The sequence below is a fragment of the Dendrobates tinctorius genome, unplaced genomic scaffold, assembly GCF_039654945.1.
Source record: "Dendrobates tinctorius isolate UK_male_01 unplaced genomic scaffold, ASM3965494v1 ptg000094l, whole genome shotgun sequence".
NCBI classification, from domain to species: domain Eukaryota; kingdom Metazoa; phylum Chordata; class Amphibia; order Anura; family Dendrobatidae; genus Dendrobates; species Dendrobates tinctorius.
The window spans coordinates 14,906,085-14,927,898 of NW_027361762.1; the positions used below are offsets into that span (position 1 = coordinate 14,906,085).

Genomic DNA, 21,814 nt, shown 5'->3' on the forward strand with positions numbered 1-21,814 from the left:
CGACTTCATCACTGTGCAATATAAATTGAATAAACACAAATCCTCCATTTTTTTTAATTCAGGAGTTTTGCTTACATACAGCATTCATTGTGTGGTAAAAATGGCCTGAGAACAAGATTGTCCTGCTTAGTAGGATTGTGGCGATGACAAACTTGAATAGCTTTTTTATTATTTAATGAAAAATTAAACGTAAAAAAAAAATTTGTCCCCATTTTTCAAGACCTGTAATGTTTATATCATTACTAGGATCTCTCTCGATCTTTCTCGAGGTTGTTCACTACTTGGACAACTATTTCCAAATTTCTATATTTCCCTATATAAAATTAAAACAGCCACTGGGTCTTGCTTGATGTTACATGAACCCTTCAGCCAATTGGCAGGCACTTCCTTTAAATGAAAAGGACACCCAAGAGTAGTTGGAGAGGCTGCTGCTTTCTGACTTCCTCTTAAGGTACTCTCACACTTAGCGATGTACCAGCGATCCCGACCAGCGTTATGACGTGGTCAGGATCGCTGGTACATTGCTAAGTGGTCGCTAGTGAGCTGCCACATAGGCAGATCACACTAGCGACATCGCTGGGGACGGGGGTCGCTACTTACCTGTCAGACGCGGCGATCCTGCGTCCTCCCGCCCGGCTCCACTCCTCGCTCGTCGTCACAGCAGGAAGCTGACGACGAGAAACAGTCCAGCCTGTTCTCGCGCGATCAGCGATAACCAGCGGGGGGCGGGCGGGTTGTAGGTAAGTATCACACACAGCGATGTCGCTAGCAATATCGCTATAACGTCACAAGTTATAGCCATATTGCTAGCGATATCTCTTAGTGTGATAGTACCTTTAGACTAGGGTCACACACCCATTTTCTCTCCATCTGACAAAAACGGTCTGATTATGCCAATTAGACTCTGATCAGAGTGGAATCTATTTTTATCAGAGGTGGAGAAAAGTGTCTTCTCCTTCATTCAGTCTGTGAAAATCGGACTGCACATGGAAGTCATCCTAGTACGTTCTAATGTCTTTCATAGACTGATAGACTTGCATTGCTAACACAGATCAAAATTGGATATGTCCGTTATTCTTCAGACTGCTAGGTTCAAGGAAAAGTCAGCATAGAATGACATGGGTATGAGTGCGATCCATGAAAACCACTGATGGCACTGTCCAACTTAAACAGTTGTGTACGAGCCCTAAGGGTATGTTCACACTGGGTGTTCTTGATGTTTTTTTTCTATGCCAATTTTCAACTGCTCTTAACAGTACCAGCAAAGCCTATGAGATTTCAGAAATCTCATGCACTTACATTGTTTTTTTGTGTCATCAGGATTTCGTGCTTTGCTGTGTTTTCTGGACATAGAGCATATCACTTCTTTCAGCGTTTTTGCAGCATTTTTCACCCATTGACTTGAATAGTTGTTGAAAAAACACTGCAAAAATGCACCAAAAATGCAGGTATCATTATTTGCAGTAGAAAAGTCATAGACATACGCATTGACAAAGACAAACAAAAAATGTGCACCAAAAAACACACCTAAACCTGCGTTTTTGCCGCAGCTTCTTTCCTGCCAAGAAGATCAGGTTTTGCTGCAGAAAAAAAAGCAGCAAAAACACCCAGTGTGAAGCTACCCTTAACGTCAGTTATGTCCGAAAGAACAAAGAATGAAGCTGCCTCTGACAAGCTGCAGTGATATATGGCATAGCAACAGGGCTGTGGAGTCGGAGTCAGTATAAAATGGACCGACTCCGACTCCTAAAATATATAATAAATTGGGTACAGTAGTTCAATGCAGAATGTGCTTATTATTTTTTCATATGAATTTGGGAAAATTATGAAATGCCCTATAAATGGCTGTTCTATTCCTGATCTAAGGCTACATTCACACACAGCATTTTGCTGCGTTTTTTGTGGATACGTTTTTCAGCTGCAAAAGCCGATCAGATTTTTAAAAAACCGCATCACCTGAAAGGTTTTTGAGCTCATAGATAATGTTTTCAATATCAAAAGCAGATTAGAAATCTGCTCTATCTATCCATTTATCCATATCTGTCTCCATATCTTATCTGTACCAAAAAGAATGAAAGCTGGGTAGCACACAGACGAACACTTCCTGCCAGGCAAAGGAGGAGGAAAGAGCGTCTCAAACATCATTAACAAGATATTTTGTAAGTGACAAAGTTACTGTAATAATGACAGCAGATATGTTTAAAAGACAGCTCATACAGCTTGTTGTGAAGGACGGTGTACCATTATCATTATTTGCATGACCAGCTTTTACAGCTCTTAATGGAGAAATGGCCCCCAAACTTGGTGTTTCTCTGGAAAGAGAAAGTATTAGAAAATTAGTGATTTGAAGAAGCCCTTAAACAAAAGGAAGATCTTAAAAAGACTCTCAAGACGCTTCATGCTTCTTAAAATGGATGCCTGCACACGTCACAGAGTGAACTATTTTGCCATCAATGTTCGATATGTTTGTGACAGCAAAAATTGTTACCAACACGCTGGCAGTAAAAGATGCTAAAGCTCATCACAGCAGCCAGTTTCTCCAGGCCTTAGTGGAAAAAGTTCTGCAAGATTACGAACTCAAAAAAGAACAGGTTCTTGCTATTGTAAGGCTACTTTCACACTTGCTTTGCAGCGCGTTTTTCCCACAAAAAAACGCATTGAAAAACGCATACAAATGCTGCGTTTTTTTCAAGCATTTTTATGAGCATGCATGAAAAACGCAGCGTTTTTATGCGTTTTTACCGCGTTTGCATTTTTCCAACATTAGGTGGCCCCTCACTAACCCAAACCATGACTTTACTAACCCTGACCCTAACCCTTAACCAAACCATACTAACCCTAACCCTTAACCAAACCCTACTAACCCTAACTCTAACCCCTAAATTCCATTGTCTAACTAATGGTTAACAAAAAACACATGCGCAAAAAAACGCATACATAAGCATGCCAATGCGCACCCATAGACTTATAATGGTTGTCTTGCTGTAAAAAAACGCATTGCGCGCGCATGCGTTTTTTTGAGGCAAGTCGGATGCCCAAAAAATGCAACAGGATGCATTTTGTGCGCCCGAGCGCATACCGCAAAAAAACGCATGCACGGAAAAACGCATACAAACGCATGTGTATGCACACATAAGCGCATCCCATGCAAAGTATAGGGAAAAAAATCGCATGCGTTTTTTAGCGCTAAAATACAGCGCAAAAAAAGCAAGTGTGAAACCAGCCTAACGGACAATGCTTCAGACATAAGTACAATTACACTGATGAATGAGAGTAATGAACGACAGCTAGAGGAACATTTAGGATTCAGTATGTTTGGGATGGAAGGCCACAGTGCTGTTCATGTAACTGAGGAACAAACAGATATTACTACAGAAGAACAGCAAAATTATACTGTATAAATACATGATCTTGTTGAAGCTGCTTCAAAACACTTTCCTATTCATCACATGCGCGGTGTTGTGCACATGCTGCAGCTGGCAATGAGATAGTCTGCAAGAGGGACATGCTGGAAATCTGATTGGAAAAGTGAGGAAATTGGTTATTGCCGCCAGAACCCCTAAAATTGATTCCATCTTGATGAGACGTGCTGGAAAAGGGCAATTGTTGATCAACTAAAACCGTTTCTTACAGATATGGCGAACCCTCAGGTAACCCTAAATAAACGTCAATGGACACAAGAGGCTGAACTGAAGGAATTGCTTAATCACCCATTTACTGTGACTAAAAAATTACAAGCTGAGGATTTAACTCCTGGCATTTTCATGAGGGAGCGGAAGAACTTGCTATTTTGCTGTTTAATCGCAGATGGCATTTCTGCTTCAATGAAACGAAGAGAGACACAGCTATTGGAAAATAAAATTTTTCTGGCAGCTGTTTATGTGGACCCAAGTCATCGTATATTGCTTGATGATCAACAGCTTACTAAAGGAAAAGAAGCTCTGACTGAGGTAGCAGTTAGGAAGAGTGGCCTACAGGAGGACTGCCAGACACAAGAGGACTCGGGTCCTGACAGTGCTACTGCTGCCATATCTTCATCCTCATCAGATGAGGAGTTTGACTTTGACAAGTATTTGTATGACATGGAGCAGGCAAAGCGTTGCCGCAAGGAAAAAGATTTCACTCTGTCTCCTATAGCAAGCAGATTGACCATATTTCAGCAAAATGTTTTACTTGTTCTCAAAGAAATAGAAAAATTCAACCGTTCATCAAAACTGACTGTGCATGAGGCAATTCCTTTATACCCGGAAATTGTTAGAGATGTTGCCCATGTGGTTACGGCTTTGCCTCCAACCCAAGTTACTGTAGAGAGGTTGTTCTCTAGCCTTAAAATTATTAGGTCAGATTTGAGGTCATCTATGAAGGAGGATCTGATGGAGGCAATTTTATTTCTTAGAACAAATTCATAGACTGCACAAATGTTATTTAGTATGTTTTTGTTGAAAACTGTTTTTTGCCACTTATAGTTTATTACATAGTGATATATATATATATATATATATATATATATATATATATATATATATATATATATATATATATAAAATATGTATATGTGTAATAGATATTACATAGTGTTAGTTTTTTGTGTTCTAAAGTTGTATTCCAATAAATATTATGTTCTATCTAAATATCTTGATTATTGTATCATAAAAATGATTTAATGTCTGATGTTGACATTGTACTAGAATAAATTTTTCACTTAAATATACGCAATATATGTGGGAGTCGGAGTCAGTGTAAGGGAAATTGAGGAGTCTGAGTCGCAGGTTTGGCTTACCGACTCCACGTCACATGCTCCCCGCAGTCCGGGTGCCGTCATTTCTGGAATAACCTGCATCAGAGGGGAGTATGAGCTGTTGTTATTTTACACAGGGGAAATATAGCAAGTGACATGGGATTGTTGGAGTACTCCTTGGTGACCAAGCCAATTTTGACCACAACACTTGTATTTTATTACTAGCTGAAGAGCCCGGCACTGCCCGGGCAAAGTAACTAACTACGGTTAGTTATAAAATAAATATATCTCCACATTCACTATAATATCCCACATCATCCCGTCAGCCAGAGCTACCGGACTACTACCCCTAATATCCCACATCATCCCGTCAGAGCCAGTAAAAGTAGAATAGTGAAGTTGTACAGCAACATGGTTCACTAAGATCCCAGGTTTTCTACTGATCAGGCTGATATTCTCACTTATCTGCCACCATAAATATCACAGTCATGCTTTTCACCAATGGACAGGCACAAACCTTATACATTAGTACAGTAGAGAAACCTTCACACACATTTTCATGCACCGTCAACTTGTAATTTGTCCAGCTGAGTTGCTCATGGATGTATAGCATCTGTATGCAGTATAGTATCATATCTAATGGGTTGTTATGGGAAAAGCATTACGTGTTATATGGGTATATTCAGGTGAATTATGGGGATAGTAGCACTTTAAAAAAACTCAAAGCATCAGAGCACAGTAACATCAATAATGCATAAAAGTGTCTGTGAGAAAATAATAAATCCACATGACATTTAATATGTGCACTAGGGTGACCGCAAAAAATCGATGTCGGAATTTGGTCCGTCTGGACCCCACAAAACGATTCCCCTTTCCAGATATTGAGAGAGCCAAAATTTGAGCTCGATCAAACGACGTTAACCCGTGCCGCTCGTCGCTCAAAGTTTGAAAAAATCCAAATTGAGGTATTTTAAGATTTAGGTATTTTGCATAGTCTGTTAGACTATAAAGAATGTGACAACAACATTGCAGAAATAGCCCTGACCAAATTTTCGAACCGTTTGTGGTATTTGAATGCCGAGTTGGTGGGATTATCGTTTTTTGATCCCACCATTACAGACAATGAAAAGTTGTTAATGGCTAATAAATTGCTCAGTAGCACAGATGAACCATCAGAGCACGCTAGGGTTGTAAATCCAAAAGTTAGGAAAGAAAAATTAAGAGGTAGGAAGTAACCGACTTTAACGACCTTCTGACAAAAGATGAAGAACAAAAGCAATATGTCCTGCAAGTTGTAAGCAAATGCCGAGCATTATATTCTGACGTTTCAAAAACTACTTTAACATAAGCTCTAGAATAGATTAGATAACTATGTAAAATTATCAACTCATGTAGGTTAGCGTGCTCTGATGGTTCATCTGTGCTACTGAGCAATTTATTAGCCATTAACAACTTTTCATTGTCTGTAATGGTGGGATCAAAAAACGATAATCCCACCAACTCTGCATTCCAATACCACAAATGGTTCGAAAATTTGGTCAGGGCTATTTCTGCAATGTTGTTGTCACATTCTTTATAGTCTAACAGACTATGCAAAATACCTAAATCTTAAAATACCTCAATTTGGATTTTTTCAAACTTTGAGCGACGAGCGGCACGGGTTAACGTCGTTTGATCGAGCTCAAATTTTGGCGCTCTCAATATCTGGAAAGGGGAATCGTTTTGTGGGGTCCAGACGAACAAGATTCTGACATTTTTTTTCCCCCCCATATGAGATCCGGTCACCCTAATGTGCACTTTCCTACATTCATGTGTGTCACTTAATGATGCCACACGGGAGGTGGGGATTCATTTCTGTCATGTGCTCGCTGCTCCTTTCTGGGGGCAGACAATGGCTGAGAGCTTATGTTCCCAGGGATGCTAGAATTCTCCCACTATGTCAGTGTCTGCTGAGGTGTTGTCAAGTGGGAAAACTTGCGCATAGCAACCAATCACAGCTTTGCTACTTTTAACCAGCTCTGGTGAAATGAGATGCTTAGTGATTGATTGCAAGGAAAACTGTTGGTCATAGCAACCAATCACAGCTTGGCTTCTTTTGAACAGCTCAGGTGAAATGAAAGATGCTTTGTGATTGGTTGGTGTCACAGTGATACAGACAAGGCGTGCACTCTGTAGATATGAAGTAGGTGCAAGCTGAACCTGGAACTTAGTCCAGACTGTCATCCAGTGAAGAGAAAACAGCTGCACTCTGGGAAGTTGTTTTCTCTTCACTGGGTGGTGACACACACACACATATTGATTTTTATATATAGAGATTTTTACCTAACTATGGGGGTGATTTACATTTTTTCTTTTAGTTTTGATCACTGTCATAGACCTTATCTCTCTACTGTGATGTGCTAGATCATATCAGAGTAGAGAGAAATTAATGGGAAATCAAGACTACTTTTCTTTTTTGTGATCAGCGTTATTTGGTGAATAAAGGCATTCGCAAGACTGGGACTTTAAAAACTGACCTGAACCATGTTCTCCGGGGTCACAGCTACCCCCGGAAACCGAGATCCCAGAGATTTTCTGACTCTGGGGTGCACTATACCCTTATTTCTCAGTGCCATTAAAGAGCGGTGCGAAGGAATAAGTCCCCTTAACTGCCTTCGTTAAAAGGCGTAATGGAGGCCGTTAAGGGGTTAAAATTTTAGGATGTATACAACTTTTTTTAATTGCATTTTTTAAGACTGTTTGGGGTGACCAAAAGGCCACAATTCTGGCGCATATAAATATATAATAATTTTTTTTTTTTTTCCCCTGTTTGACATCCTGTAGTTGTTCACACATTACAGGTCAAACTTCTACAGTTGCAAGGATACCAACTATGTTTTTGTTTTTTAATTTCTTTATATTTATTGGGGGAGGGTGGAGAGTGATTCCATTTTGGGGTGAAGGATGTTTATTCAATTACTAGATGGTGGCTCGATTCTAACGCATCGGGTATTCTAGAATATGTATGTAGTTTATTTATGAAGTTTTAATAATGTAATCACCCCCCCCCCCCCCAATCCTGATATGCATGGTACCCCTCCCCCCCCCCCCCCCATCCTGGCATGCATGGTCCTCTCGCCCCCCCAATCCTGGCATGCATGGTCCCCGTCACCCCCCCCCCCCTTTCCTGGTATGCATGGTCCCCGTCCCCCCCCCCCCCCCTTTCCTGGTATGCATGGTCCCTGTCTCCCCCCCCCTTCCTGGTATGCATGGTCCCCATCACCCCCCCCTTCCTGGTATGCATGGTCCCCATCACCCCCCTTTTCCTGGTATGCATGGTCTCTGTTAAAATAAAAAAGTTATATACTCACCTTCCAACGGCCCGCAATCTCCACTGCACGGTCCCAGTAATGCTTTGCGCGAAACACCACTGCTGATGACGTCGCGCGAGGAGTGGAGATCGCGGGCCGTCGGAAGGTGAGTATAAACTTTTTTTTTTTTTTTTGTCAAGCCAAAGACGGGTCACCGTTGAAACGTTGCCACCTGAGGATTAGTAAAGTTTCCACTGTTTTCACATTTAATTTGAGTGCTGCCTATTTTTTTCCTTTTGTTGGCTGTTTGGACACTGCTGAATAGGTTTTGCACCTACTATATTATTTTGGTAGTGCTGCCCTTTTTTCTTGATATAGATAGATATATATTTTATATATACTAGCTGAAGAGCCCGGCGCTGACCGGGCATAGTAACTAACTGTGGTTAGTTATAACAAATTATAATTATCCTCCATCCCATAGTCCCGTGCCCATATACCCATCATACATATCCGCCATCCCATAGTCCCGTGCCCATATACTCAACCCATCACACATCCTCCATTCCATAGTCAACCATTATGATATCATAATGAGCGGCGGGGCTTGCAACCTATGATGAATCAGCGTTGCCATGGCAGCCATTATGACATTATAATGAGGGGTGGGGCTTGATACGCACACACTTTTTCCCCATTATGTAGATAGGGGCATTATGACATCATAATTAGGGGGGGGCTTGATACGCACACTTTTCCCCCCAGTATGTAGATAGGGGAAAAATATAAAGCTCAAAGTGTGTATGTATGTGTGTATGTCCGGGATAGGCATCCGCACCGTCGCAGCTACAGCCACAAAATTTGGCACAGTCACACGTCTGGACCCCGAGAGCGTCCTAAGCTATGTTGTGAGGCAAAATTTTAACCCCGCGCGTTCCAATTCACCAAACAATTTTGCCCCTATCTACATACTGGGGGAAAAGTGTGTGCGCGTCAAGCCCCGCCCCTCATTGTGATGTCATAATGCCCCTATTTGCATACTGGGGAAAGTGTGTGTGTATCAAGCCCCGCCCCTCATTATGATGTCACAATGGTTGCCATGGCGACGCTGATGTAATCATAGGTTGCAAGCCCTGCCACCGCTCATTATGATGTCATAATGGTTGACTATGGGATGGAGGATGTGTGATGGGTATATGGGCACGGGACTATGGGATGGAGGATATGTATGATGAGTATATGAGCATGGGACTATGAGATGAAGGATGTATGATGGGTATATGGACACTCGACTATGGGATGGAGGATATGCATGACGGGTATATGGGCACGGGACTATGGGATGGCGGATATGTATGATGGGTATATGGGCACGGGACTATGGGATGGAGGATATGTATGATGGGTATATAGACACGGGACTATGGGATGGAGGATGGATATGTATGATGGGTATATGGGCATGGGACTATGAGATGAAGGATGTATGATGGGTATATGGGCACTCGACTATGGGATGGAGGATATGTATGATGGGTATATGGGCATGGGCCTATGGAATTGTGGATATGTATGATGGGTATATGGGCACGGGACTATGGGATGGAGGATAATTATAATTTGCTATAACTAACCACAGTTAGTTACTATGCCCGGGCAGCGCCGGGCTCTTCAGCTAGTGTGTGTGTGTGTGTGTGTGTGTGTGTGTGTGTGTGTGTGTGTGTGCGTGTGTATATATATATATATATATATATATATATATATATATATATATATATACAGTGCCTACAAGTAGTATTCAACCCCCTGCAGATTTAGCAGGTTTGATAAGATGCAAATAAGTTAGAGCCTTCAAACTTCACACAAGAGCAGGATTTATTAACAGATGCATAAATCTTACAAACCAAAAAGTTATGTTGCTCATTTAAATTTTAATAAATTTTAAACATACAAGTGTGGGTCAATTATTATTCAACCCCTAGGTTTAATATTTTGTGGAATAACCCTTGCTTGCAATTACAGCTAATAATCGTCTTTTATAAGACCTGATCAGGCCGGCACAGGTCTCTGGAGTTATCTTGGCCCACTCCTCCATGCAGATCTTCTCCAAGTTATCTAGGTTCTTTGGGTGTCTCATGTGGACTTTAATCTTGAGCGCCTTCCCAAGTTTTCAATTGGGTTAAGGTCAGGAGACTGACTAGGCCACTCCAACACCTTGATTTTTTGCCTCTTGAACCAGGCCTTGGTTTTCTTGGCTGTGTGCTTTGGGTCGTTGTCTTGTTGAAAGATGAAATGACGACCCATCTTAAGATCCTTGATGGAGGAGCGGAGGTTCTTGGCCAAAATCTCCAGTTAGGCCGTGCTATCAATCTTCCCATGGATGCGGACCAGATGGCCAGGCCCCTTGGCTAAGAAACAGCCCCACAGCATGATGCTGCCACCACCATGCTTGACTGTAGGGATGGTATTCTTGGGGTCGTATGCAGTGCCATCCAGTCTCCAAACGTCACGTGTGTGGTTGGCACCAAAGATCTCAATCTTGGTCTCATCAGACCAGAGAACCTTGAACCAGTCTGTCTCAGAGTCCTCCAAGTGATCATGAGCAAACTGTAGACGAGCCTTGACATGACGCTTTGAAAGTAAAGGTACCTTACGGGCTCATCTGGAATGGAGACCATTGCGGTGGAGTACGTTACTTATGGTATTGACTGAAACAAATGTCCCCACTGCCATGAGATCTTCCCAGAGCGCCTTCCTTGTTGTCCTTGGGTTAGCCTTGACTCTTCGGACAAGCCTGGCCTCGGCACGGGAGGAAACTTTCAAAGGCTGTCCAGGCCGTGGAAGGCTAACAGTAGTTCCATAAGCCTTCCACTTCCGGATGATGCTCCCAACAGTGGAGACAGGTAGGCCCAACTCCTTGGAAAGGGTTTTGTACCCCTTGCCAGCCTTGTGACCCTCCACGATCTTGTCTCTGATGGCCTTGGAATGCTGCTTTGTCTTTCCCATGTTGACCATGTATGAGTGCTGTTCACAAGTTTGGGGAGGGTCTTAAATAGTCAGAAAAGGCTGGAAAAAGAGATAATTAATCCAAACATGTGAAGCTCATTGTTCTTTGTGCCTGAAATACTTCTTAATACTTTAGGGGAACCAAACAGAATTCTGGTGGTTTGAGGGGTTGAATAATAAATGACCCTCTGAATAAACTTTTCACAATTTAAAAAAAAATTAAACAAAGAAATAACATTCTTTTTTGCTGCAGTGCATTTCACACTTCCAGGCTGATCTACAGTCCAAATGTCACAATGCCAAGTTAATTCCGAATGTGTAAACCTGCTAAATCTGCAGGGGGTTGAATACTACTTGTAGGCACTGTATATGTGTGTGTATATATATATATATATATATATATATATATATATATATATATATATATATATATATATATACACACATTGAGCATTATATATATTATACATGCATACAGTTAGGTCCATATATATTTGGACAGAGACCACAATTTTCTAATTTTGGTTCTAGACATTACCACAATGAATTTTAAACAAAACAATTCAGATGCAGTTGAAGTTCAGACTTTAAGCTTTCATTTGAGGGTATCCACATTACTATTAGATGAAGGGTTTAGGAGTTTCAGCTCCTTAACATGTGCCACCCTGTTTTTAACCCCTTCACCCCCAAGGGTGGTTTGCACGTTCATGACCGGGCCAATTTTTACAATTCTGACCACTGTACCTTTATGAGGTAATAACTCTGAAACGCTTCCATGGATCCCGGTGATTCTGACATTGTTTTCTCGTGACATATTGTACTTCATGTTAGTGGTAAAATTTCATTCATATAACTTGCGTTTATTTGTGAAAAAACGGAAATTTGGCGAAAATTTCGCAATTTTCCAACTTTGAATTTTTATGCCTTTAAATCACAGAGATACGGCACACAAACTTAATAAGTAACATATTCCACATGTTTACTTTACATCAGCACAATTTTGGAACCAAAATTTTTTTTTGTTAGGAAGTTATAAGGGTTAAAAGTTGACCAGCTATTTCTCATTTTTACAACACCATTTCATTTTTACGGACCACATCACATTTGAAGCCACTTTGAGGGGTCTATATGATAGAAAATACCCAAAAGTGACACCATTCTAAAAACTGCACCCCTCAAGGTGCTCAAAACCACATTCAAGAAGTTTATTAACCCTTCAGGTGCTTCACAGGAATTTTTTTTGAATATTTTTTAAAAAAAATGAACATTTAACTTTTTTTCACAAAAAAAAATAATTCAGGTTCAACTTTTCTTATTTTACCAAGGGTAAAAGGAGAAATTGGACTGGAAAAGTTATTGTGCAATTTATCCTGAGTACGCTGATACCTGATATGTGGGGGGAACCACTGTTTCGGCGCATGGCAGAGCTCAGAAGGGAAGGAGCGCCGTTTGACTTTTCAATGCAAAATTGGCTGGAATTGAGATCAGATGCCATGTTGCGTTTGGAGAGTCCCTGATGTGCCCAAACAGTGGAAACCCCCCAATTCTAACTCCAACTCTAATCCCAACACACCCCTAACCCTAAACTCATTCCTAGCTCTAGCCCTAACCCTAATGGGAAAATGGAAATACATTTTTTTTTTTGTATTATTTTTCCCTAACTAAGGGGGTGATAACGGGGGGTTTGATTTACTATTTATGGCTGTTTTTATTTTTGGCAGCTGTAACACGCTAAAAGACGCTTTTTATTGTAAAAATAGTTTTTGCAACACCACATATTGAGAGCTATAATTTTTCCATATTTTGACCCACTGAGTCATGTGAGGTCTTATTTTTTGCGGGACGAGTTGACGTTTTTATTGGTATCATGTTCGGGCACGTGACATTTTTTGATCGCTTTTTATTCCGATTTTTGGGATGCAGAATGAACAAAAACCAGCGTTTCATGAATTTCTTTTGGGGGGTGCGTTTACACTGTTCTGCGTGTGGTAAAATTGATAAAGCGCTTTTATTCTTCGGGTCAGTACGGTTACAGCGATACCTCATTTATGTCATTTTTTTATGTTTTGGCGCTTTTATGCAATAAAAACAATTTTATATAAATTATTTTTGCATCGCTTTATTCTGTGAGCTATAACTTTTTTATTTTTTCTCTAATGATGCTGTGTGGCAGCTCGATTTTTGCGGGACAAGATGACGTTTTCAGCGGTACCATGGATATTTATATGCGTCTTTTTAATCGCACGTTATTGCACTTTTGTTCGGCGGTATGATAATAAATCATTATTTTTTGCTTCATTTTTTTATTATTTAAGGGGTTCGCTAAAAGGGGTTAACTAATGGGACAGTTTTATAGGGCAGGTCATTACGGACGTGGCGATACCAAATATGTGTACTTTTATTGTTTTTTATTTCCAAAAAATTAATTTATTAGCGAAATATTTTTTTTTTAAATTTATTTAGCGAGTTTTTTTTTTTAAATTACTTTTACACTTTTTTTTTTTTTTTTTTTTTACTTTATTAGGTTGTCCCAGGTGGGACATCACTGTCCTGTTACAGATCGCTGATCTGTCACATCACAGAACACTATGTATAAACTATAGGAGAGAAAGAGCGCAATAGGGTCTTATCCGGGTAGATATTGGAAGAAATAAAAGAAATTTACTCACCCTTTCCAGGAGAGGTGAAGGTATATTAGATCAGTTGTCAGCTTGCTGCACGTCCAAAGGTCCACTCCGTGACCGCCAGTATAAATCTTTTATGGAATAAAATTCTTGGAGTTATGTGCGCTGTTTGACAAAGTATCACATCCAGGTTATGTAAAGAGATTAACCATTTATTTCCCAACGTGTTTTGAAGTACATCACACTTCTTCCTCAGGGGATGACATGATGTACTTCGAAACGCGTTGGGAAATAAATGGTTGATCTCTTTACATAACTTGGATGTGATACTTTGTCAAGCAGCGCACAAGTCCAAGAATTTTATTCCATAAAAGATTTACATCACAGATCACTGTTACAGATCAGCAATCTGTCACAGGCAGTGTGCAGGTTTCCTCCTTGCCTGCGCTTTGCAGGCACTGAGGAAGCCAGCTCGCTGCAGGCCCCCGAAGGTCCCCGTCGCCATCTTGGATCCGGGGACCTGCGGGGAAAGAGCTCCCCCGCAGCAGCGCTGCACATTGCGCTGCTGTGGGGGGGCTCAGGGAAGCATGGAGGGAGCCCCCTCCCTGCTGATGCTTCCCTTTAGCCCCCGGTACACCGCAATCGTGTTTGATCGCGGTGTGAAAGGGGTTAACGTGTCGGGGGCGGTCCGGGACCGCCCCTTACACACAGTGCCGGGTGTCAGCTGTCATAATCAGCTGACACCCGGCCACGATCAGCGGCGCTCACCACGTGGGCGCCGCTGATCGCTCTAGACGTACTATCCCGTCCATGGGCATAGGGGCCCGGGTCCCATGGACGGGATAGTACGTCTGATGTCAGAAAGGGGTTAAGGGACCAAAAGTAATAGGACAGATTAAATAATTGTAAATAAAATGTTCATTTCTAGGACTTGGTTGAAAACCCTTTGTTGGCACTGACTGCCTGAAGTCTTGAACTCATGGACATCTCCAGGCGCTGTGTTTCCTCCTTTTTTAAACTCTGCCAGGGCTTCACTGCGGTGGTTTTCAGTTGCTGTTTGTTTGTGGGCCTTTCTGTCTGAAGTCTAGTCTTTAACAAGTGAAATGCATGCTCAATTGGGTTGAGATCAGGTGACTGACTTGGCCATTCAAGAATATTCCACTTCTTTGCACCCATTGACAGCGATTTTTGTCCCTTCATTATCCGATCTGAGCTGGAAAAAAAAAGCTGATGAACACACAATGATAGAATAAATTTTTAATTGGATTGCATTTGTCAATTTCAACGCAAGTGGGAATTAACTCTTAGGGTATGTGCACACGTTGCAGATTTGCTTGCAGAATTTTCTGCACGGAATCTGTATCTGTTGGCAGAAAACACAGGTAAAAATCCGTGCTCTTTTTTTTGCGGATTCTTTGCGGATTGGCATGCGTTTTTAGCCCTGCAGATTTCATTAATAGAGTGGGTGTAAGAACGCATGCGGATCCGCAAAAAGAATTGACCTGCTGCGGAAAATAAACCGCCGCGGATTCCGTGCTGGATTTTCCGCAGCATGTGCACAGCTTTTTTTCCTAGTGAATTACATTGATTGGTCACACACTTGCGGATCTGCAGCGAATCCGCACGGAAAATCTGCTAAGGGTATGTGCACACCTTGCAGATTTGCCTGTGAAATGTTCTGCGCAGATTTTTCTTCTCTTGGCAGAGAACTCAGTTGAAAATCTGCGCGGATTTTATGCGTTTATATGCGGATTTTAATGTTTTTTTTTTTATGCGAATTTGTATACGTTTTTGTAAGCTAAATAAAGATATATTAACAAAAACAATGGTCATTTCTTTGTCCAACCTCTCTTACATACTCCAATGAATACCCCATCATCACATACCATGTTCAAATATAATGTTTATATATATTCACTTATATTTATAGATATTTGTTTATCAGTAGATATATCTATCGATATATCGATGGATAGATGTATAATACCAAGCATGTATACTAATGAACATAATAAAATGGTACATAAAGAGTTAAATAAAGACACATGCTCTCACACACATACACACTCTGTGTTAGGCCTGTTTCACACTTTAGTTTTTTCTTATCAGTTTAAATCCGCCAAAATGGCAGAAAGCGGATCCGCTGTTAACTGAAGTGAACGGATGGCAGCGGACCGGTTTTTTGACGGATCCGTTGGCTGAAGAATTTTAAAGGAACCGCAGTCCGGGGACGAGAGAATTTTTTACCGTCTGCCAGAAATGATTTCAGGGTTAAATTTCCGGCTGAGATCATTCCTCCGGGCATGCGCAGTACAGAAATGCGGATCCTTCAGGCAAAAAAAACGTTACAAGCTCCGTCCGGGCATGTCGGCGGACGCAAAAAAATTGCCTGATCCGCAAAAAAACAGATCCAACGGATGGCCATCCGTCAAGATCCGCCAGTAATGCAAGTCAATGGGAAAAAAACGGATCTGCCAAACAAAATGGCGGATCCGTTTTTTTAGGAAAACTGCGGATCTTGACTGATGGTAAAAAACTGAAGTGTGAAACAGGCCTTAGGAGGGGTTGCAAGTGTGCCCCGGCCTTAAATGCTGTGTGTTTAATTTGGAAAAAACATTTGTGTGGGCTCCCGTGCAATTTTCTAAACCAGAACAGGGAAAGCCAGCGACTGGGGGCAGATGTTTATAGCCTGGGAAGGTGGTATATTTAGCCTTTACTGGCTATTAATTTTTTGGGGGGCTCCCCTATTTTATGTGGGGTCCCCCTATAATTAATCAGAATAGGCTATGCAGACAGCTGCAGGCTGATATTAATAGCCTAGGAAGGGGCCATGGATATTGGTACCCCCCCGGTTACAAACACCAGCTCTCAGCCGCCCCAGAAATGGCACATCTCTAAGATGCGCCAATTCTGGCACTTAATGCCTCTCTTCCCACTTGCCCTGTAGCGGTGGCAAGTGGGATAATAGTTGTGGGGTTGATGTCATCTTTGTATTGTAAGGTGACATCAAGCCCACGTCTTGGAGTTATCAATAAAACACCTATCCATTACTAATCCTATAGTTGTTACATGTTAAATAAAGACACAGCCAGAATAAAGTATTTTAATGAAATAAAACACAACACAGTTTCCCATATTTATTATATGCCTAATTCCTGCGACACCCTCCTTCTCCTGCAAAAAATAAATAAAAATAAACCAACACAAATACTCCCTATTCCGATGTAATCCATTTAATGAGTGTCCCATGACGATCTCCCATGTAGAGCTGTTACTTTGGGAGATGTGACTTCTCTACAGGGCCTCCGATGGCACACTGACCGGAGATAATACTCCTGCAGTGTAGGTCATCGGAGTTCGTGCTCTCACTTTATGGCACCATCTCTGCATGAAAATTTTCTCACGCAGCGGTGCCGCAAGTGACAGCATGAACTCCGGTGACCTCTAGGCAGCGGAGTGATTCACTGCAGGAGGATCATCTCTGGTCATTGTACCACCGTAGCCCTGTAGAATGGTCACATCTCCCGATGTGACAGCTCTACATGGGAGAGCGTCGTGGGACACTCGTTATTAAATGGATTACATTGGAACAGGGAGTATTCTGTTGGTTTATTTTATTTCTTTTGCAGGCGATCAAGGGCGCAGAAACACTGCTGATCCACAAAAAAGAATTGACATGCTGCAAAAAAAAACAAAAAAAAAACGCTGCAAATCCGCACGGATTTTTCCGCAGCATGTGCACCCCAATTCTAAATTTCTCATTGCAGGGACATTAAAGTAGAAGCACCAACCCAGGGGTAAAATTAAAAAAAAAAAAATATGCTGGAGTGGTGCTTAAATAAATGTATTATTCAATTGGCTATCCTATTTATAATTTGAAGCCAGGAATGGAGTCAGTACATTTCTACTTACTCCATCTTAAACTAATGCCCACAGAATGATCCTTGTTCCACAACCTGATGTTGGCATTCAGGTTCAACATTAACCTCTTAGTGACCGAGCCAAATTTTTAAAATCTGACCAGTGTCACTTTATGTTGTAGTAATTCTGGAGCGCTTCAACATATCCAAGTGATTTTGAGACTTTTTTTTGGTGGCACATTATACTTTGATAATGGTAAATTTAGTTTGATATATTTTATTTATAAAAAATATCAGAAATTTGACAAATGTAAAAATAAGCAATTTTCAAACTTTGATTATCCCTTTAATCCAGATAGTCATACCACAGAAAACATTAATAAATAACATTTCCTTCATGTCTGCTTTAAATCGGCACCATTTGTAAAATGTTTTATTTTGTTAGCGATTTTAGGAGGTTTAAAAATGTAGCTGCAGTTTTTCATTTTTTCATTTAAATTTACAAAATGTATTTTTTTAGGGACATATCCATGTTTGAAGTGGCTTTAGGGGTCCTATATATTGGAAAACACCCAAAAGTGATACCATTGTAAAGACAACACCTTTTGCCATACTGAAAACTGCTGTCCGGTAGTTTATTAACCCTTCAGGTGCTTTTCAGGAATTACCGTAATACAATGTGGCATGATAGGAATGATAAAGTGTATTTTTACCACCTAAATGTCGCTAACGTTTGAATAAGCCACTGTATAACATATTCTAGGGTCAGAATTCGGTCGTGAATTGCCATGGCAAACATGACCTCACAATAGAAAAAATGCAGGGAAAAACAGAATGCCTCAACGTGTCAATGTGCTTGGTAGCCTTGAACTTGCCAGCAGCGATCCAAAAACTTCCGTCTGATCGTCGGATCACAATGAGAGGGGAAAAAAAAGTTGTCGGATCACACAGCTGAATAATAAAAAAACAATTCCTTATTTCACAGCATCACAAAAATGTGTAGATATATCCACAAATGGATAAACTTTTTTTTCCTACTTTTTCTTTTCCTCATGACCGCACAGTCATGATCTCAGGGTGCAAATGGGGATAAAGAGGGAGCCCCCACACTCATTTAGCCATTTATATAATGGTCATTATTGACAGCAACGTCTAAGGGGTTAAACAGATATGGACGATGCCAACACTGATCGTTTGTGATACCGCAAGTTGTCAGCTATAGTGTACAGCCGACAGCTGCTGGATTGTCACCTGTATGGGGATGATATTTTTATACAGTGGGGCAAAAAAGTATTTAGTCAGTCAGCAATAGTGCAAGTTCCACCACTTAAAAAGATGAGAGGCGTCTGTAATTTACATCATAGGTAGACCTCAACTATGGGAGACAAACTGAGAAAAAAAAATCCAGAAAATCACATTTTCTGTTTTTTTTTTCATTTTATTTGCATATTATGGTGGAAAATAAGTATTTGGTCAGAAACAAGCAATCAAGATTTCTGGCTCTCACAGACCTGTAACTTCTTCTTTAAGAATCTCCTCTTTCCTCCACTCATTACCTGTAGTAATGGCACCTGTTTAAACTTGTTATCAGTATAAAAAGACACCTGTGCACACCCTCAAACAGTCTGACTCCAAACTCCACTATGGTGAAGACCAAAGAGCTGTCCAATTACACCAGAAACAAAATTGTAGCCCTGCACCAGGCTGGGAAGACTGAATCTGCAATAGCCAACCAGCTTGGAGTGAAGAAATCAACTGTGGGAGCAATAATTAGAAAATGGAAGACATACAAGACCACTGATAATCTCCCTCGATCTGGTGCTCCACGCAAAATCCCACCCCGTGGGGTCAGAATGATCACAAGAACGGTGAGCAAAAATCCCAGAACCACGCGGGGGGACCTAGTGAATGAACTGCAGAGAGCTGGGACCAATGTAACAAGGCCTACCATAAGTAACACACTACGCCACCATGGACTCAGATCCTGCAGGGCCAGACGTGTCCCACTGCTTAAGCCTGTACATGTCCGGGCCCGTCTGAAGTTTGCTAGAGAGCATTTGGATGATCCAGAGTAGTTCTGGGAGAATGTCCTATGGTCTGATGAAACCAAACTGGAACTGTTTGGTAGAAACACAACTTGTCGTGTTTGGAGAAAAAAGAATACTGAGTTGCATCCATCAAACACCATACCTACTGTAAAGCATGGTGGTGGAAACATCATGCTTTGGGGCTGTTTCTCTGCAAAGGGGCCAGGACGACTGATCCGGGTACATGAAAGAATGAATGGGGCCATGTATCGTGAGATTTTGAGTGCAAACCTCCTTCCATCAGCAAGGGCATTGAAGATGAAACGTGGCTGGGTCTTTCAACATGACAATGATCCAAAGCACACCGCCAGGGCAACGAAGGAGTGGCTTCGTAAGAAGCATTTCAAGGTCCTGGAGTGGCCTAGCCAGTCTCCAGATCTCAACCCTATAGAAAACCTTTGGAGGGAGTTGAAAGTCCGTGTTGCCAAGCGAAAAGCCAAAAACATCACTGCTCTAGAGGAGATCTGCATGGAGGAATGGGCCAACATACCAACAACAGTGTGTGGCAACCTTGTGAAGACTTACAGAAAACGTTTGACCTCTGTCATTGGCAACAAAGGATATATCACAAAGTATTGAGATGAAATTTTGTTTCTGACCAAATACTTATTTTCCACCATAATATGCAAATAAAATGAAAAAAAAAACAGAAAATGTGATTTTATGGATTTTTTTTTCTCAGTTTGTCTCCCATAGTTGAGGTCTACCTATGATGTAAATTACAGACGCCTCTCATCTATTTAAGTGGTGGAACTTGCACTATTGCTGACTAAATACTTTTTTGCCCCACTGTATCTCAGGTCAGTAAAAAGACGTTTTGACTGTCATTAAGGGGTTAAGAACCGCAACAGCAGCAATCATTTTGAAATGTCAAAAGGTTTCAAAAAGTGCAGTTAACCAACAAAGTGTAACATGTTATACTCTGCAACGTTTAATAAAGCATCTTCAATTTTCCTCCCTTTTTAGGATCAATAACAGGGGGGCTATGGGAGGTATGCGATCCAGGATCCAGCCTACAACAATTAGTCGTTTACCCACCACCAATTACCAGAGAGCGTTTGATGCCCGTCAGAAGATCGGTGTAACAGATGCGCGCCTGAAGCTCGGCATGAAAGATGCCCGTGAGAAATTGGTTGCCATAGACGCTCGTTTCCGTATAAAGGGTAAAGTGCAAGATGCTCGTGAGATGCTGAATTCTAGAAAGCAGCAGATCAGTGTTGGAGGAAAGCAAACCAAACTGATGGATGCTCGTGAGAAACTAAGTTTAAAGAGGAGTGCACCGGCCGTCACTATCAACTCACCTCTGGCACAAGGTTCTTCATCTTCACCCATAAATATTACCAAGACCATCCAAGTAAGTGGTGGCGATGCAACAAAAGGAACTACGTTAGTTCATTACATGGTATTCAGTTTACATAAACAGTTTCCAATCAAATATTTTATAAAACCAAAATAGTTTGTTGTGTGCTCTTAGTTTTATCAATGGCTTAATAATCAGTGCATTAGATTCAGTATGTTTTTCTGTTAATATTGATGGCTTGTATCTTAGTATATTATGTTGTCAATGGATTGAATGAAGAAGAAATTACTTTTGGTTGTCTATAATCACTAATTAAATAAAGCTTATGAATTTGCTCATGTTCAATGCATTTCTTTGTTTCCAGATTCCACAGCCGAAAACTATTTCTTCAGGTGTAACGAACACAGTAAAAGGAATGCGAATAAACTTGGTTAACCACGAACCTGTGAAACCAGTAAGTGTTGTCATCTTGGCTGTCATTACAAGTTCTGTCACTAACCAACTAGTTGATGGGAACCAATCTCAACACCGTACACATCATATAAAAAAAATGGACAACAGTGCACATCAAGTCATGTACAAAATAACAATCCATATTTAATATTATGCAGACTAAACAAGACAAACATCCATGTAAGTCAAAACTATCTAAAAACTGGTATGACACTGACTCCACAGTACAAGTAGAGATTGTCCCAGCAGACCATCCTATACCTGCAGCAGCTTTAGGACAGAAGTGTGACATCCTTATGTATCATTTTGTTCAAAGTGCCATAAAAGCAAGGAACTTTTATAACATACTCTGCCATTTGGTTAGCAGGAGGCAGAGCTGAGGGGAAGGTTATATTTTGGAGCAGTGTTTCTTTTTTACACAAAGGGCCTGGTTGGTTCATAATGTGGACAAATGTT

At 41.0% G+C, this 21,814-nt stretch overlaps 1 protein-coding gene across 2 annotated transcripts in view; it reads left to right on the forward strand.

Annotated features, from left to right (window-relative positions):
• POLDIP3 (DNA polymerase delta interacting protein 3) overlaps positions 1–21,814 on the forward strand; it is a 137,725-nt gene that overhangs the window by 27,902 nt on the left and 88,009 nt on the right. For both annotated transcript variants that reach the window (XM_073586679.1, XM_073586680.1), the window contains exons 2-3: positions 20,572–20,959; positions 21,270–21,359. In XM_073586679.1, the coding sequence (XP_073442780.1) occupies positions 20,572–20,959; positions 21,270–21,359 (478 nt within the window). The remainder of the gene's footprint in view (positions 1–20,571; positions 20,960–21,269; positions 21,360–21,814) is intronic.